This window comes from Egretta garzetta, unplaced genomic scaffold, assembly GCF_000687185.1.
Source record: "Egretta garzetta isolate BGI_Z169 unplaced genomic scaffold, ASM68718v1 scaffold163, whole genome shotgun sequence".
NCBI classification, from domain to species: Eukaryota; Metazoa; Chordata; class Aves; order Pelecaniformes; family Ardeidae; genus Egretta; species Egretta garzetta.
Genome location: NW_009259308.1, coordinates 7,273,338 through 7,288,443, shown reverse-complemented (window position 1 = coordinate 7,288,443; position 15,106 = coordinate 7,273,338). Strand labels below are relative to the sequence as shown.

At 45.2% G+C, this 15,106-nt stretch overlaps 1 protein-coding gene across 1 annotated transcript in view; it reads right to left on the bottom strand.

The window, feature by feature from the left end:
• The window catches only part of PLPP3 (phospholipid phosphatase 3), a 45,891-nt gene that overhangs the window by 11,789 nt on the left and 18,996 nt on the right, over positions 1 to 15,106 (bottom strand). Inside the window, exons 2-4 of the mRNA XM_035891758.1 lie at positions 7,547 to 7,762; positions 2,519 to 2,802; positions 1,692 to 1,749 (exon numbers count right to left, since the gene is read on the bottom strand). Coding sequence (XP_035747651.1) covers positions 1,692 to 1,749; positions 2,519 to 2,802; positions 7,547 to 7,762 — 558 coding nt within the window. The remainder of the gene's footprint in view (positions 1 to 1,691; positions 1,750 to 2,518; positions 2,803 to 7,546; positions 7,763 to 15,106) is intronic.

Below are 15,106 nucleotides of genomic sequence, written 5' to 3'. Positions count from 1 at the left end.
TGTGCTGCCACAGGCTGCTTCGTTTCTCATTTGCTCCGTAACTTCTGGCTTTTCAGAAAACATGGGAAAAACCTGGCCAAGCAACATGGTCTGCACAGCACCATGCAGAAACAGGGTCAAGCCCTGGTGACTTTGGGCAGCTGAAGTGAGCAGGGTGGAAACACGGGGAAGGGGTGAGCACTTGCCCGGCTGGGCACAGCCCCCTGGGTTTATCCCTGACCCTGAAGGATGTGGCAGGGCATGATCCTGTGCAAAAGGTAAAGCATTGGGCTTGGCTTTCAGGAAGGCCCGGGAGCAGCATCTTCTAAAAAAAATACCCGGCAGGACAACTGCAATCTTGCTGAGTATTTGGAGAGAGACCACCACCAACATAATGGGGAGTGGCAGTCCTTGCTGTTTCTGGATGCCAGGCTTGAAAGCATCTCAGAGCTGATTTATCTGACTGCCCGCAGATCTCCTTGGAAATAGAGAAATGTTGGTGTGAGTGATGGCTTCCAAACTCAGCTCAGAAAGTTTGGCGACAGCAGCGACGGAGGGCTGAGCCTCCTGTGAAGCATTGCTGGGACAGCTCTGTGTTGTAACGCAGCTGGGACGAAACAGCCAAAATGTTTACTGAAGAAATTAAAAAGTTTTCCAAGAACAGAAAAGAAAAAAAAAAGGCAGGGTGGGGGGGAAATGAGGAAAGAATTTAATACACCACCCCCAACAGCCTGGAAAAGCCGAATAACTGAAACAGAAATTGCTTACAGGGAAGGTAGATCCAGGGCTGAAAAGGCAGGAGGAGGGAGCCAACGGTCACTTATCTTCTCAGAGGGTGAAGTGGATGGGGGGAAGCACGGCTCATAGATAAAAGTTCACATTTAATGTTTTTATCAGCGCCATGCTGTTTCTCTGCTTGCTAGTCTGAGCTTACAGGAGATGGCAGGGAGGGAGGCACAAATCTTGAAAGGAAACTAAGTGCTTTTTCCGGATTTTTTTTTTTTTTAAATAAATAATTAAAAAAAAAAAAAAAAAAAAAAAAAGAGGAAAACGAAATACAAGTCACTATCCCAATCCTCCCAAAGCTCTGCGTGCAAGACCAGCCCCGTGCGGGGTGCGGGCAGGGTGCCTCCCGCAGCCCAAGAAGGAAGCACCTTGGCAGCCGCCCCGGCCCCAGCCCCAGGGCAGGAAGGGTAGAGCCATTTCTCACTGACAAAAGAAAAACAAGTCCCAGCCCTCTGCTCCGGATCCAGGCGGGTAGAGGCTGCTTCACCTGCTCTGCTGGCACATTTGGGAACCAGCCTTTGCTCCCTGACAGAGCCACGACAGCATCTTCCCCCTCCATTGATGCAACATTTTAGCTTACTCCAAACTCTCCCCAGTGGAAACCACAACGTGGGGCGAATAAAATTGCACAGGTCATCCACAGATTTAATAGGATTTGGATTTAATTGCAGCCTTGGCTACATCCCAAAGCTGAAGAGCTCAGCTGTCAACCCCAGGAACCCCCATCCCAAATAACACCACAGGGGCTGAGAGTGGACCTTTCCACCACTAGCTTGTTCAGACTTTTTTTTTTTCCAACTGATCCTCTATTTCCATCCTCCATTTCCTGATCATGCCATTATCACTACCAAACATGGGTAAGTGCCTTGGGAAAGGGGGACAGGGGATAAATCAGCTCAATTTCACGCAGGGCTGAGCTTACTTACCACCAAATACAGCATGGTGTAGAGGGAGAAGGATGCATGCCCCGAGAAGAAGGATTTCCTGCAAAACAAAGCAGGTGCTAAGAACCAGGCACTACAATCTTTGGCATTATAATTTTACATGTAATATGTTAAACTTGCCTACTGCTACCGAGAGGGTGCCAAAGCAGAAGAACCCACAACCCCCAATCTTTTGGGTTACAAAACGCCCATTAGCCGCCCCACTCGCTCATGAGGCAGAAAGCGAATGGAGGGACAGGATGCTCACATTGTTCGTCCCTTCCTGGTCTACTCATGGGACAGCAGTGATTTCCAGGATAGCCCGATAACTCATCGTGTCGCCTCAAATAACCAGGAAACCATAAAGAAGTAAGAAGTGAGCAACTTCTCTCGTCACTTAATTGCGGCATGTGAAATTGCAGCATGGAAAAGTCAAAACTGAGTATCTGATGGATTTGAAAGAGAGCTCGAAGGGGAGGTGCTGGCAGCCCTGCCTGCGTGGAGCCTTCTTGGAGAAGCCCCCTGCTCTGCCACATGGGACAGCACGAGCTGCTCGCCATGAGCTCAGCTCTTACGGTGAATTCCCACATTGAGCAACTGCTCAGGGAAACAATAGCGTAGGAGTAAAGAGAAAGGAAAAGAAATATTATTCAGCCGAGTCCTGCGACTCCCAGGGGAAACTGCCTGTCGCTGGCAGACGGAGTTACGGCCTTTGCAGAAAAAGCATCGTTTGAATCATCTAGTGCTGGCAGAGAAACCCCAGGACAGATTTAGCATTAGGCACCATTTCGGTGGCAGCGACCCACTGGTTTGACACCACAGGCTCTCACCTGGCTTCCTGGACCTTGCTGTCGTTTCCCCTGCAGGTGTAGTTTTGGATGTAAACTCCCTTAGCGCAGTTGATGGTGGAGAAATCCAAATTGCAGACGTCCAAGAAATGCGGCCGCAAGCGCCCGACGGACACTTTGGCAATGTCTGTGAAGGACTGGCTGATGGCACAGCCGAAAACGAAGCAGCCCACCTGCTTGTAGAGCGCTGCCACATAGGGGTTCTGGATAAAGGAGTGCGACTTCTCCTTCAGGTAGTGGATGCGGTAGAGCTCTCCCGTTATAATCTGTGGGGGAAACACAACAGAGAGGTTAGAGAGCAGGAAAGATGCTGTGTAAAACCAGCCACGGGCAGCAAATGCAGGGCCAAGAGAGCTCTTCATGCTCCGAGCATCTCAAACCAGGAATATGCTCCCACAATGAGGAAGGAGAGCCCACAGCCCAGCGTCTCTCCATCCTCCTCCTCTTCCCTCTCAAGAAAAGAATGCGCTGCTCAAAGTGTTGTTTATGGGAAAATTTCATAAACAAGAAGAAAGAAGACAGACAGGTCTTGATTTAGCATGTAGGCATATCTTTACAGAAGTGAAATAGTACCCCAGATCTATATCAGCACAGTGGAAAAAAAAAATTAATATAAACCAAATAAAGAACCCATGTGTGTTTGGGAACGAGGGGCCAGATCCACTACCCTCTTATCAAACCAATTTTGGAGGAAAACAAATGAACAAGCTGCTTATCTTCTTCTCTGAAAACCATGAACACAACAGAGGAAGATTCAGAAAGCCCAAAACTTTTCAGATTCTAGCTCAAAATTTGCCACCACCAAACCCAATTCAAGCCACTCAAACCCTCCGTAAATGCCAGCTATTTCAGGCATTTCAAGGGGTCTTGCCACTGCATGGCAGCAAATTATGTGTTTCTTGTGACGGGGGTGCTGGTGTTTGACAATATTGCCATAAATCACAACCAGGGAGCAGAAGACCTGACTTCTCATAATCCCAACTCTTAAAAGGCAGGTTAATGAACATCAGGCTGTGAAATTAAGTCCAAATGTCTCACCTCTCCCAAAGAGGCAAAGGCTTAAATTGTTCTCCGTCATGTTACACACCTAGGTTTTGAGCTCCAGATTTACAGCTTTAGGATTTTATTCATTACTTTAAATGTTTTTATACCTGAGTAATAAATCGAGGTTTTTTTGTTGGTTTTTTTTTTTTTTTCAGCTGCCCCCTCGTCCCTGCCCCTCTCTAGTCACAAGGACTGTGATACCTAAAATTAACTGTCAGGAAAAATGCCTTCATGTTAATCCCTTTCTGGAGCAGCCAGCAATATTCCTCCCGGCGTGGCAGCCTGCCAGAGGCATGCAGGAGACAAGGCTCCCCTGCCTACCTTTTTTAAAAGCTTGGCACAACCTTTGGAAACTAATAAACTGGAAAAGTATGGCAATTAGACTAAGAGGAGATGAAGCTGTATCATTGTTTAAACTCACTCGTACCGTGGCCTGAAAAAACTAAGGTTGACCTAAGGCAGCTGAAATTGCAGCTAGGCAGGCTTTATCAAAGAGAGATACAACTATAATAAAAAATAAAGGCCAAGCTAGAGCACTCTGCTACCACGCACAGAAATACTTTGGGTGGCTGCACCATCATTTGGTGTTTACATGTCACTGCTGAGATTTACTCTTGGAAATCTGTTCATGACGAAGAGTTGTCTGGGGAGCTGCAGCTAATCGACTCCAGCGTCTTTTTAATCCTCTCAGACTCCAAAGACCATGGTTTATCTCCATTTTGGACCACCTTCCAGGACAAGCTGGCAGCCAGGAAATCTACTGGTATGAGAACCGCAGAGGAAGGTTGGAGCATCTCCTGCTCCTCTGGCAGGAGGCAACTCCAGGGTGTCCTGGAGGGACACAGATGCTCCTGCATGAGGGCACAGCCACTGCCTGCAGCCTCCCAAAAGCCTAAATTCATGATAAGGGGAGCCATGAGGCTCGAAACTCATAACTTTTGCAGAGGGGAGATGAGCTGAATTAAGGACGACATCTGACACCAGCGGATGTGCCCTTACTTCGAACTCACAAACAGATCCATGTAAACCCGAGGCTCCTGGCCTGGGAAAGGCATGTGACCAACAAAAGTCTGGGGATTAATATTTTTCTCTCACCATTGGTGGTCTGGGTAATTGCACACATGTAGCAGATTGTAAATTGGAGGTTTCATTCCCTCACTAACACACTGCTGGGCAGCCATGAACCCTCCTCGCTTAGTTAAAGCCACGGCTCAACCTTAACGAGAAGCTAAAAATTGGGTAAATCTGTTTTTTTGGCAAATGCTGTCCCAGATAAAGCAGGACAGTGAAAAACTAATGCAGCACAGATGTGCAAGAACTGAAAGGACATCCTGAATAAAAACCCACCAAGAAGTCTTAAAGATATTAAGCTCTTCTTATGCCTTGCACTTCTGGTGAGCCAGCCACATGGGACATATGCCGTGCCTGTGTGATGGGCACAGCTCCCAGGGCACTGTCACACACATTTTGGAAAGATGGTCACTAGACAGAAGCTAATACCAAACTTTTCTGTCCATGAATGTCTTTTGCAGGCATTTGGTTCTCATGCCCGTTTTATCATTATCATAAGGTATCACCAGCAATCCAATTAGCCTGTAATTACTTTTAGAGCTTTTCTAATCACTTATGTCTCAGGTGTATCATTCTCTGTGTCTAATCACATTGAAGCGTATCACCTTCAACTGTAAAACAATCAGCTAATCTGGCTGTGTAACCTCAATCATCTAGGAAATTGATTTTCTTAGGTATTTTTCATAGGCTTTCAAGACCTGTCGGATGCGGGGACATGGGGTGGCTCAGCAGCGGTACCCATACCAAGGCTCAGGAAAAGGAAAATGTCACCTTCCCCTGGTCATCCTGGGGACCATCAACATACTTCTGATCAAATTAACCATCTTCCAGAAGGAAGAGCAGTCAGGAGAGACATGAGAGTGCACAGCCCAGGGACATGAGCCTCTCCAGGGTCATCTGCATGTAAATTTGCCTAAAGTCAATAAATATATAGGTATTAAAATGAAATGCATATCCTCTCAAGGATCCTGATCGAAGCAAAGGTCTTTGCCTCTGCTTTTTACTTAATGAGCACTCCGGGTGTCCTCAAGCCATTTAAAACACGACCTGGACCTTTTACCCTGGGCTAGACTGCCCATGACGCCACATAAAGCGAGGGCGTGAAATTTTGGCTTTGCCATCCAAAACGCCAGCTCCCTGGAAGTCCTCATAACCACTGTCCTGCCTTGCGAAGGCAAACGTGAGCGAAAGGAGCGGAGTCAGTGCTTTGTGGATTTGGAAGGAATTCCTATTATGCTACAGTAATTCTGGTATCTGGGTTACATCTGAAAAAAGAGGTCAGGCTGACTTGAATTTTCCATGCACACTGCCCTAGCAAAAAAGTCTGTTCCTTCAATTCCTCGTTAGCCATTTGTATCACTCAACAGCAAATAAGCAAGCTTTTGAATTTACCTTATTAAGTTACATTTGTTGTGGGCACAGCGAAACCAGGGCAGAAACATCTAATTCTTAGGGGATTTTCTTTCTCTTTTAATTGACCTGCTATTTTGTGGTAGAAAGCCGATGGATCACATAGGCAGCTGATTATGTTTCCAGTTTCTATTCCAACTCCTGTATTTGCCACCGCCTCATTACTGACAAGAAGCACACTCCACATGGAGCCAGCCTGCCGATAGCTCAGGCAGTAATGTGAAAATGAGAGGCTTTTTCATTTCATTTTTATGGCTTTTCCACACTTGGGGGTAATTCACCTGCAGGGTAAAATTCTGCCGTGTTTATAGGATTGGGGGTCTGGCACCTTTTTGGCTTGTTTTGAGGAGGGAAGGGGCATAGGAACAAGGCAGTTTTGGGGACCTACTTTGCTATGTATACGTGGTCAGGAAACGATGGAGATATTCAAGCATGAAGCAGCAAGGGTGAGGACAAGGTATTACCAAAGCAGGCACCATGCTGTGCTAAAATACCTATTGCCCATGCCATTGCTCCTACAAGGAAAGATGAAAGCTAGGAAAACAAGTGCTCCTGACCTCTCCATCTCCATCCCTCCACAGCTGAAGGACCAAGAGGAAGGCAGCACCTCTGGGAAAGCACCTGAGCTGTGCTGGCAGCAGGTGAGAAGGAAAACATAGGTACTTTTCATAGGGGAATTTCATCTTCAGCTGGAAGCGTTTAACCAAGCGCCAGGAGACAGCTCTTGCCTTCCAACCCCAGCATCAGACGTGTTGGCATAAGGAGGCTCAGCTCCATGGGCTGAATTCAGCTTTTTGGCTGACATATAGAGCTCTCACCATGCAATTGTTTCCTAGCACAGCTCTAGGAAACCTGGCAGGAAAAGAGAAATGAGGAGACATTGGGAAAGTGGTGCATTAGCTACTTTTTACAGTGAGGACTCTGGGAGTATGCTCTGCGTGGAAGGTTTTAATCGTCTTTTTAATACGGCTATAATACCCAATCTCTTCAAAAATCTAATACTAACCTGTGAAACTTTTCCAGGTACTGCTTAGCTGAAAAGATGTATCCTTTCTTTTTTTTTTTTAAACCTTACGAAATAGGCAAATACTAAGAGTTATTTGAATAGGGACAAACCATGTCAAGTCCTTATTGACACTAAAGTCTTTTTTGCTTCTACTCTGAACTCATACCAGAGGGTGAAGAAACTTTTGTGGAGCTCACAGACTTGCCCAAACAGCTTTGGACCTGTTTACAGGCTTCAAGACTAATCTCATTCCTCCTATTACAGGCTTTCATTTGCAAATGTTTACTGCTCCACCCTCACACGGAAGTCAGATAATCACAGCGGAGATGTACACCTCAGTAGATAGTACAGACACACCAGCAAGACAGCATTAAACCCACAACACCGATGGGCCATTGGTGCCATTGGCTAAAGAGGTGACAAAAAGCCATCGAGGATGCCCAAGAGACGGGAGAGGAGGTTTTGGATGTGGTACTTACAGCGAGGATAGCAATGAGGATGCCTGCAGCACATAGCACTGCATCATTGATTGTCTCCATCGTCTTCAGCGGATACCTGATGCTGTCATCATCGCAGTAGAAGCCCCGCTGGTAGGGCTGGATTGTGCTTGTTTCAATGATGAGAAAGGGCAACCCAGCTAGAAAGAAGGGGAGACAATAACCAAACCCATCAGCAACACAGGTAAACACAAGCAACTCGCAAAAAAAAAACCAAAAAAAAAAAAAACCCCAAAAAAAAGACCCAACGAGAAAATCCTTTGCAAACCATGCAGCACCATTCCTGATGATTTTCTTTTCATCTTGCTATTTTTCCAAAGGGAATAGCATTGGGATTTGTTTTTCCAAGTCACTCTTGCAGGGAAAAAGCATCTCCTCTGTTATGGTTATCAGATGTCTGCACTGCCTGGTTTCAGTTAAGCCTTATGCACAGCAAATATTAACTTACAGGAATGGACCCCTAAAGCAATCCCTCTGCAAAAAGCCATGAAAACGAATCTGGCACTTTTCTCCGGGGAGGGCCCAGTGCTCTGCCGAGTGCCCCATGGCAGGGCAGCCCAGAGCTGTGCAAACAAACACTGGAGGATCCAGTATCAGCACAGCTTCTGCTACCTGGCCAGCCCAGCTACACTCCACCCCCATTATTTTTATGCCTCTACAGCCTTAGAATCATAGAATCATAGAATGTTTAGGGTTGGAAGGGACCACTAGTGGTCATCTAGTCCAACTCCCCTGCAGTGAGCAGGGACACTGCTAACTAGATCAGGTTGCTCAGAGCCCCATCCAACCTGGCCTTCCTCAGCTCCCTCCCTCTCTGCATTTACAGGGTATACATATGTTTGTACCTACTAATGCCGTAAGACTATGTGCTTTGAGCAGCTGTGGGACACCCACCCTTGACCCATCATGCAAGGGGAACCTGAGCACACACGCAGCCAGCCCATCCACAAGAGCTGCTGAACTCCCATCAAAGCCCGTTCACTTTCAGTTACATTAAAGCCACATGAAAACTGTTTTTAAATGCTGTTTGCAAACCCCCTGTGCAGGAGACCTGCGTCTGCACAGCTCGGATGGACTTTTGCACCCGGCATGGAACAGATGTGCTCAAAACCACAAGGTGATGGGTAGGACACACACTATGGAGGGGACACCTTGAAACCCCATGTAATAAAATATGTAATTCCATATTCTTCTAAGTCTTCCAGAGAAATACAGTGTTGCCTCAAACCAGAAAGGAGAGCCCTAGGGTATTTCTCGGGCATGATGTTACCTTGAGCACGGCACGCTCCTTCCCTTCGCCTCAGTTTCCCCATCCATCTCTGCTACCAAGCCCATCACAGAGAAGCAGTACATCCCCAACCAAAGCAAGCCCCAAATTCCCCGAAACCCACGTTCAGAGTAAATCACAAACCACAAGGTGCAGGAAACCCTCCTCCCACTTGCAGAGTGAAACCCAGGTAAGGGGAAAACAAACGCAGAGCAGTTCAAACTGTCCTTGGGCCAAGGCAACAGGTCTCACGCCCAGATCCTACAGAAAGTACTAGGGACATTTGTTGGCCACTAACTTGCTTAAGTATCTGTAGGTTGGTTTACACAGCAAGAAGTCTAAGACATCAGAGGGTTTTTCCCTCTAAAATTTAAAAAAATTAAAAAATTAAAAATGAAGTGCTGCTGGGCTTCAGCAAAATTTGTCCACAGTACATTTTCAGTGATCGTGATCTGCTAGATGTGATTAGCAAAGGTGTCATCCAGGGAGTTAAAAAGTATCATCAAAGTAATGTTCCCCATCTCCACGTGAACCACTTTCTGTATTTTACTTTGCACAATCCATTTTGGCTCCTTTTCCTACATGTTAATAGGTTTGCCTAATCCGGGATTATTAGGGGGTTTTGTTAAGTCTTAAGAAAAGGGAAAGTCCCCACCATCTGCTCTGTGTGAGCAGGAACAACCACATGTAGACCTGAAGCTTCCCAGGTACCCAAGAGCAGTTGGGGCCACTGCTCAGGAACCCTTTCAGATCCTCTCAAAAATTCTAGAAATGGGTTAATCGCAAGCACTGGGCCCCACGGCACTTGGCAGGGCAGCACAGTTTCCACCGCACACGTGAACCGGCAAGGAAAGGTTTCAGAACCTCCTGCCCAGCTCAGATTTGGTAAATAAAATCGGACAACTCGTGTGAATCCAGTTGATCTTCATTCCACCATTTAACCGTTTTGATGCCTAGCCAGCTTGGCCCCAAAACATGCCTCTGATGCCAGCAATCTGATATTAATAGGCCACTTAAAAAATTCTTAGTTTCCCAATGAAAAATTGCAGGAGAAGAGCTAATGTCGCTTGGCACGATCCAATTTCACATGCACTTGAAGCAGCGGCGTAACAGTTGAACTCGGGGAGTAGACATGCCACGGTTACGTGGCTTATTGTTATTTCTCCAGTTCCTCTTGTTAATAGCTTTCACATGACAGGTCTGTAAAACACATGTTCCCACAGACAATAAAATACATCTGAAAGCTAAAACTGGCTTTAAAAAAAAAAAAAAAAAAAAAAAAAAAAAAAAAAGAAAAAGACAATAGTGTTCCTATATATTATGTGAACCCAGGAATAATAAAGATTTGTTTTCCCTTCATTCATTGAACAGCATGGGGTAGTATTTCCGCGTTTCAATTATATATACGCTTGCCACAGCTATAATAGAGTATAACTGACCTATATAGTACACATTTGCTTAAAGAGCGCATAGGCATAGTTTAGAAAATCCAATGGTTTTGTTTTCTCTCCTACAAACTTGTGGTTTAGTGGGATATTGCCAATCAAGTCTTGACATTTTTCCAGCAGAACAGTAACCTCAGATTCCCTTTTTTTTCCCCTTCCCCCCCCCCTTCTTTTTTTTAAACATGAGAAACATAAACATACTCTCCATAGCTGAACGGATATTACTTAGAAGACAAAACATGCCTTTGATTTCGAGGGCTGGGTGAGAGGCTGCTCTTTCAGCTGTAATTTCCCAAGGAAGAGAAGACCCCAGCCCAAGGCAAACAGTAAATCATGCTCAAGATGGCTCTTCTTCCACAAGGTTATTTCTTGGAGGACGGGTTGTCTAAGTGACTAGGTCACCACCCACTTTTTTTTTTTTGGCAAGGGGGTTCCAGCACGGAGAAGCCTGTAGTGGTGCCAAAAGGCAGCCAGAGAATGGGTTTTGCAGAAAAACACTACAGAGGGAAGTCTGGAAGAAGACAAAATTAAATGCGGAGAGAGCTGCCTTTGGGATCCCTCAGCAAAACACCACAGAGACATTATTCACACTAGGAGATCTGCCGGAGGCAAAAGTATCCAGAAGCGGGGCTACAGCCCACACACCCTTGGGAATGGAAGGCAAGCAGCGTAGGGTTGTACCATGAAGATGGTACATCTGGCCTCATTGCCTCTTTTGGCCTAGTCTACCCCTCCGATTCAGTGTTTTAACAGGAAATTCAGATTACGCATCCCTGGCTGCAGCAATCTGCATCTACAAATTCAACAGCTGAACCCCGTAAAAGGTGGAGCTTTCACCCTCCACCACTTCCCATCCCTACCAAAGGTACAGAATTATTGAGAATACAAGAGGTACATTTCAGGAAATGGTAACGACGCTGACTTGCATTGAAGTGAGAAACAGATGTACACAGCAGGCAAAAAATTACACTGATTTTGGGGATGGCCACTCTTCTCCAGAAACAGTCCTATTTGGCCACTCTCTCTGTGGCTATGACTCACCTACATGTACAGACCTACTGCAAAATCTTTAGTAATGCTATAGAAGGGCCTCACATCCTCCTTAATACTGGAATCTCCATGCTGAGAAATTACACAGCAGCCTGTGGACCATGCCCTAAGCCACGGAGTCAACCCTGTCGCATCCACGTAGGACTGTGCAGCCAGAGAAGTACTGTTATCCCCCATCTCACAGACAGAGAAAACTAAAGCACAGAACAAAGGCATTTCCTTATTCCAATGCAAAAAAAGGTAAATGGAGCTGAGATTACCTTCTGAACTGTAACATCCTTCGCAAGGTGAAGGAAAGGTTTTTTCCTTATATAAAGGGGATTTTTTGCTTTAATAACAGAACAAGGAAATCCCAGCCACACGTTTTTATCTGACTATGCTGTAAGAGATCAAACAGGGCTCCAGACCATGAGCATAATAGAAATCTCTTGGGGGCTGATCCTGCCCCGTCCAAGCCCAGAGGCGTTTTGCCACAGGGTCCATGGTGCAGAAAGTGGCTCAGCCCCATTCTGAGCAGCACCAAGCAGGTGTAGCAAAGCGCAAGGCAGCGCAGGATGCCGTGGGGCTGGACATTGAAATATGATGTTGCTTTTGCTGGGAGGAAGTCCAAGTGACTTGGTGACCTCTAGCCGCTGGCGTCCTGCGCTAAGGATCTCAGTGCAGGGTTTAAATTTATTTGTCTTTCCACTTAATAAAGCCAATCAAGTTTAGAAATCTAGCACCAAGGTAAAAATATTCCTTTCCTTGGTTAGCAGCTTTATTAAAGGGCAATTAATAGGCAATAATCCTGGGAAGGCTGGCAGCATGAAAACTAAAACCCCACCAACCAAGCCTAAACAAAAACCCTTGCAAAACCCCCATGTACTCTCTGACCAGCTTGAAACGTGCATAAAATCAAAGGCAGAAGAAAAAAGGGCTCTGTGTTGGGTACAGCACTTTGAATCTCAGAGCCTTTGAAAAGTTAACACTTGTGACGATTTAATGGGGGAAAAAAAAAAATCTAAAAAGGGGATAAGCTTTCATTGGCCACCCATTGGAAAAGCTGCAGAGGGAGCAGGAGGGGAAGAGGTGTTTTTGCAGTGACCCACCCATGCAGCTCTCATCTTCCCAGCCCAACCTTCACCTTTGCACCAAATTAAACATCATCATCACTGTCTTTCCCCCCCCCATGTTTGGTTTTGACAGAGGTTGGGTTTTTACCACTAAATCTTTCTTCTTTCAGCCCTGCAGGTCAGTGGGATGTTGCTGGCTGTCTCAACAAAGCAATGGTAATTTCGAACAAGCACTCTGTGATGTGTTTGGCTGCCAGTGTCCAGGCCCTGGGAGTGTTTTTAAGGTTTCGGTAGATTAGACATCTATCTTAATAAGTGAAAAAGATCATTACATAATTTGGCAGGGCTGAGCAGGGCATCTAATTCCTCATTCAAGACACACTCTGTAAATATTTGGGTACCTACAAGTGATGGGCTTTCTATTTGAAGTGCTTAGTGGCTCATCTTGGGTACATATAAACCTTGTTTGGTTTACAACATTTGTACCTGTTTTAAAAAGCATGAAAACTAGATTAGCCTATAGTAGGATTTTATTGGGGCTTTAAAACTGGGCTTCCCAACTTTTAGGGAAGAACTGCAGCACTGCAGATCAGCCTTGTCAGCTGCTGAAAGAGCGAACAACTCTTGAAGCCAGTTGACATTATATATATACATACACATAGATAAAATTCAGTAACACAAAGAATACAAGTGTTTCCACATTTCCATCATCACAGGCATATGCTGACAATCACAATAGGGCCTGATTCTGCAACAGCACCAACAGCAAAATGGGTGGGGGAAGCAGTGGTAGGAACTTGGTCAACCAAAAATAATCTCAAGGGACCTGATTCACAGCCCAGAGGTAGCCAAAGGAAGAATCCCGCTGCAGGCTGGATTGGGCCATTATATTGGGATTTTTCGAGGTCTCTAAAGCGTCAGTGATGTGCCACCTTCCCAAGGCTTTTTGACTGAATCTGGATACTTGATATCCGTACATTTGCAAGAGACAGCTAGGCTCACATCAGAAATACAGAGTACCTTCAACCCTGTATTTTATTACCTGCTCAATCTTAATTATTCTTCCCCTTGGTTCCAGCAGTCCAGAAGACTGCTCTATGCATCTGTCTGTATTTTGGAAACACACCTAGTATCTGTGTTTGCAAAACAGATTCCCATTCAACTCTGTTACAGTTCCACTAATCTCAGCTACACAGATGCACAAGGATAGACAATTCTCTAAACACACAAACAAGCCCTAGACTTTACTGTAGAACAGGTACCTGGTTTAGAGTCCTAAAGAACCTATAAACAAGGATCAGCATATATTGCATTTCTCTGACTTCACCTGTTTGTAAGAGTCCTAGGACACAAGCAGATTTCTACAAAACCCAAGATACTAGTTCAGTTTCTACTTGCTATAGGTTCTCCCACATAACTCCCACTAACCTTTGTGCCTATCGACGTCAATCTGCCTAGTGTCCTTCCTATCAAGAGGTTGACATTTCAGTCTACTTCATTATTATCGGTTATATTTCAGCCAAATCATAGGAACTTCAATGTAAACCTCACAATTTTTAGGTCCACCAGCTGCTTCAGAGTCCAGGAGACTTCCTAGTGAGCCGACACAGGTTCATTTTGACATAAAAGATATTTTCTGGGTTCTTACTTTTGGGGTTTTTTGTTTGTTTTGGTGGTTTTGGGGTTTGTTTTGTTTTTTTTTTTTAAACAAGAACTGGTTATTCAGGAACACTGGGCAAAATGCCTTCTCATGCCTGCTAGTGCAATAGCAAACAAGAAGCCAGGAAAATTCGTCTTCTATATGGCCAACCCTAGAACATTGATGACCCCAAGCTGCAGAGGTATTTAAGAAGTGCCTCTAAAATGAACGGGCGGTGGTGGCAGGAATGACAGGTATTTCTGCCTGCTGCCCAAACCCATGATCGAGGGACATACCCATCCTTTACAGTATATACAGCCCTGTGCAACTTGGCACATGCTTATGGACCCAACCGTCCTGGGAGAATATTATAGAAAAGCTCTTGGTCACAGATACTTTAAACCAAATGTAAAATTATTCTCATGCACTGCAAATTCCTCTGGATTCAAAATCTTGGTAGAAACACTTCCTCATGCAGCTGGAGCATGGCATGCCAGCCCCACGCTCCAAGCCCTCCAGATGAATGGGAGTGCTGCCACTGGTTTTGCTGGGAGAAATACTGCTCTTTTAGAGAGTACCTGTTACCTATTTCCAGAGGTAAACACCATGTAAGAAAGGAAGAAAGAGGAGAAGGGAATTCTAAGAAGTGTGTTAAGTTGTTCCTCCTGGGAGTTTGGCATGAGCTGATGTATTAAAAGAGCTTTATATTAAAGTGCACATATATTTTTAATACCTAAAAAAATGCATTAATAAGAACAAAAGGTTTTATCCAAGCTGCAATACCTAGATGCTATAAAATTCTGTACTTGTGGGGTAAAACAGATTTAAGCCAGACTGGCCAACCAGCAAAAGTTGGAGAGGGTGAATATAAAAGACATTATCAATGGGAACCCAGAGCCAGCTCCAGTCAAACATGATAGAAACAAAGCCATCTTTTCACATTGTCTAGAGCAAGGAATAAAATGCAATGCACCGTGAAAACCCCAACACGCTGGCATCTTTTGAGGGACCTCTATACATCCAAGTGCTTTGGAAGGTCACACAGATATGACAAATCTGACCAAGGATGATCCAGCTTGAATACAATGG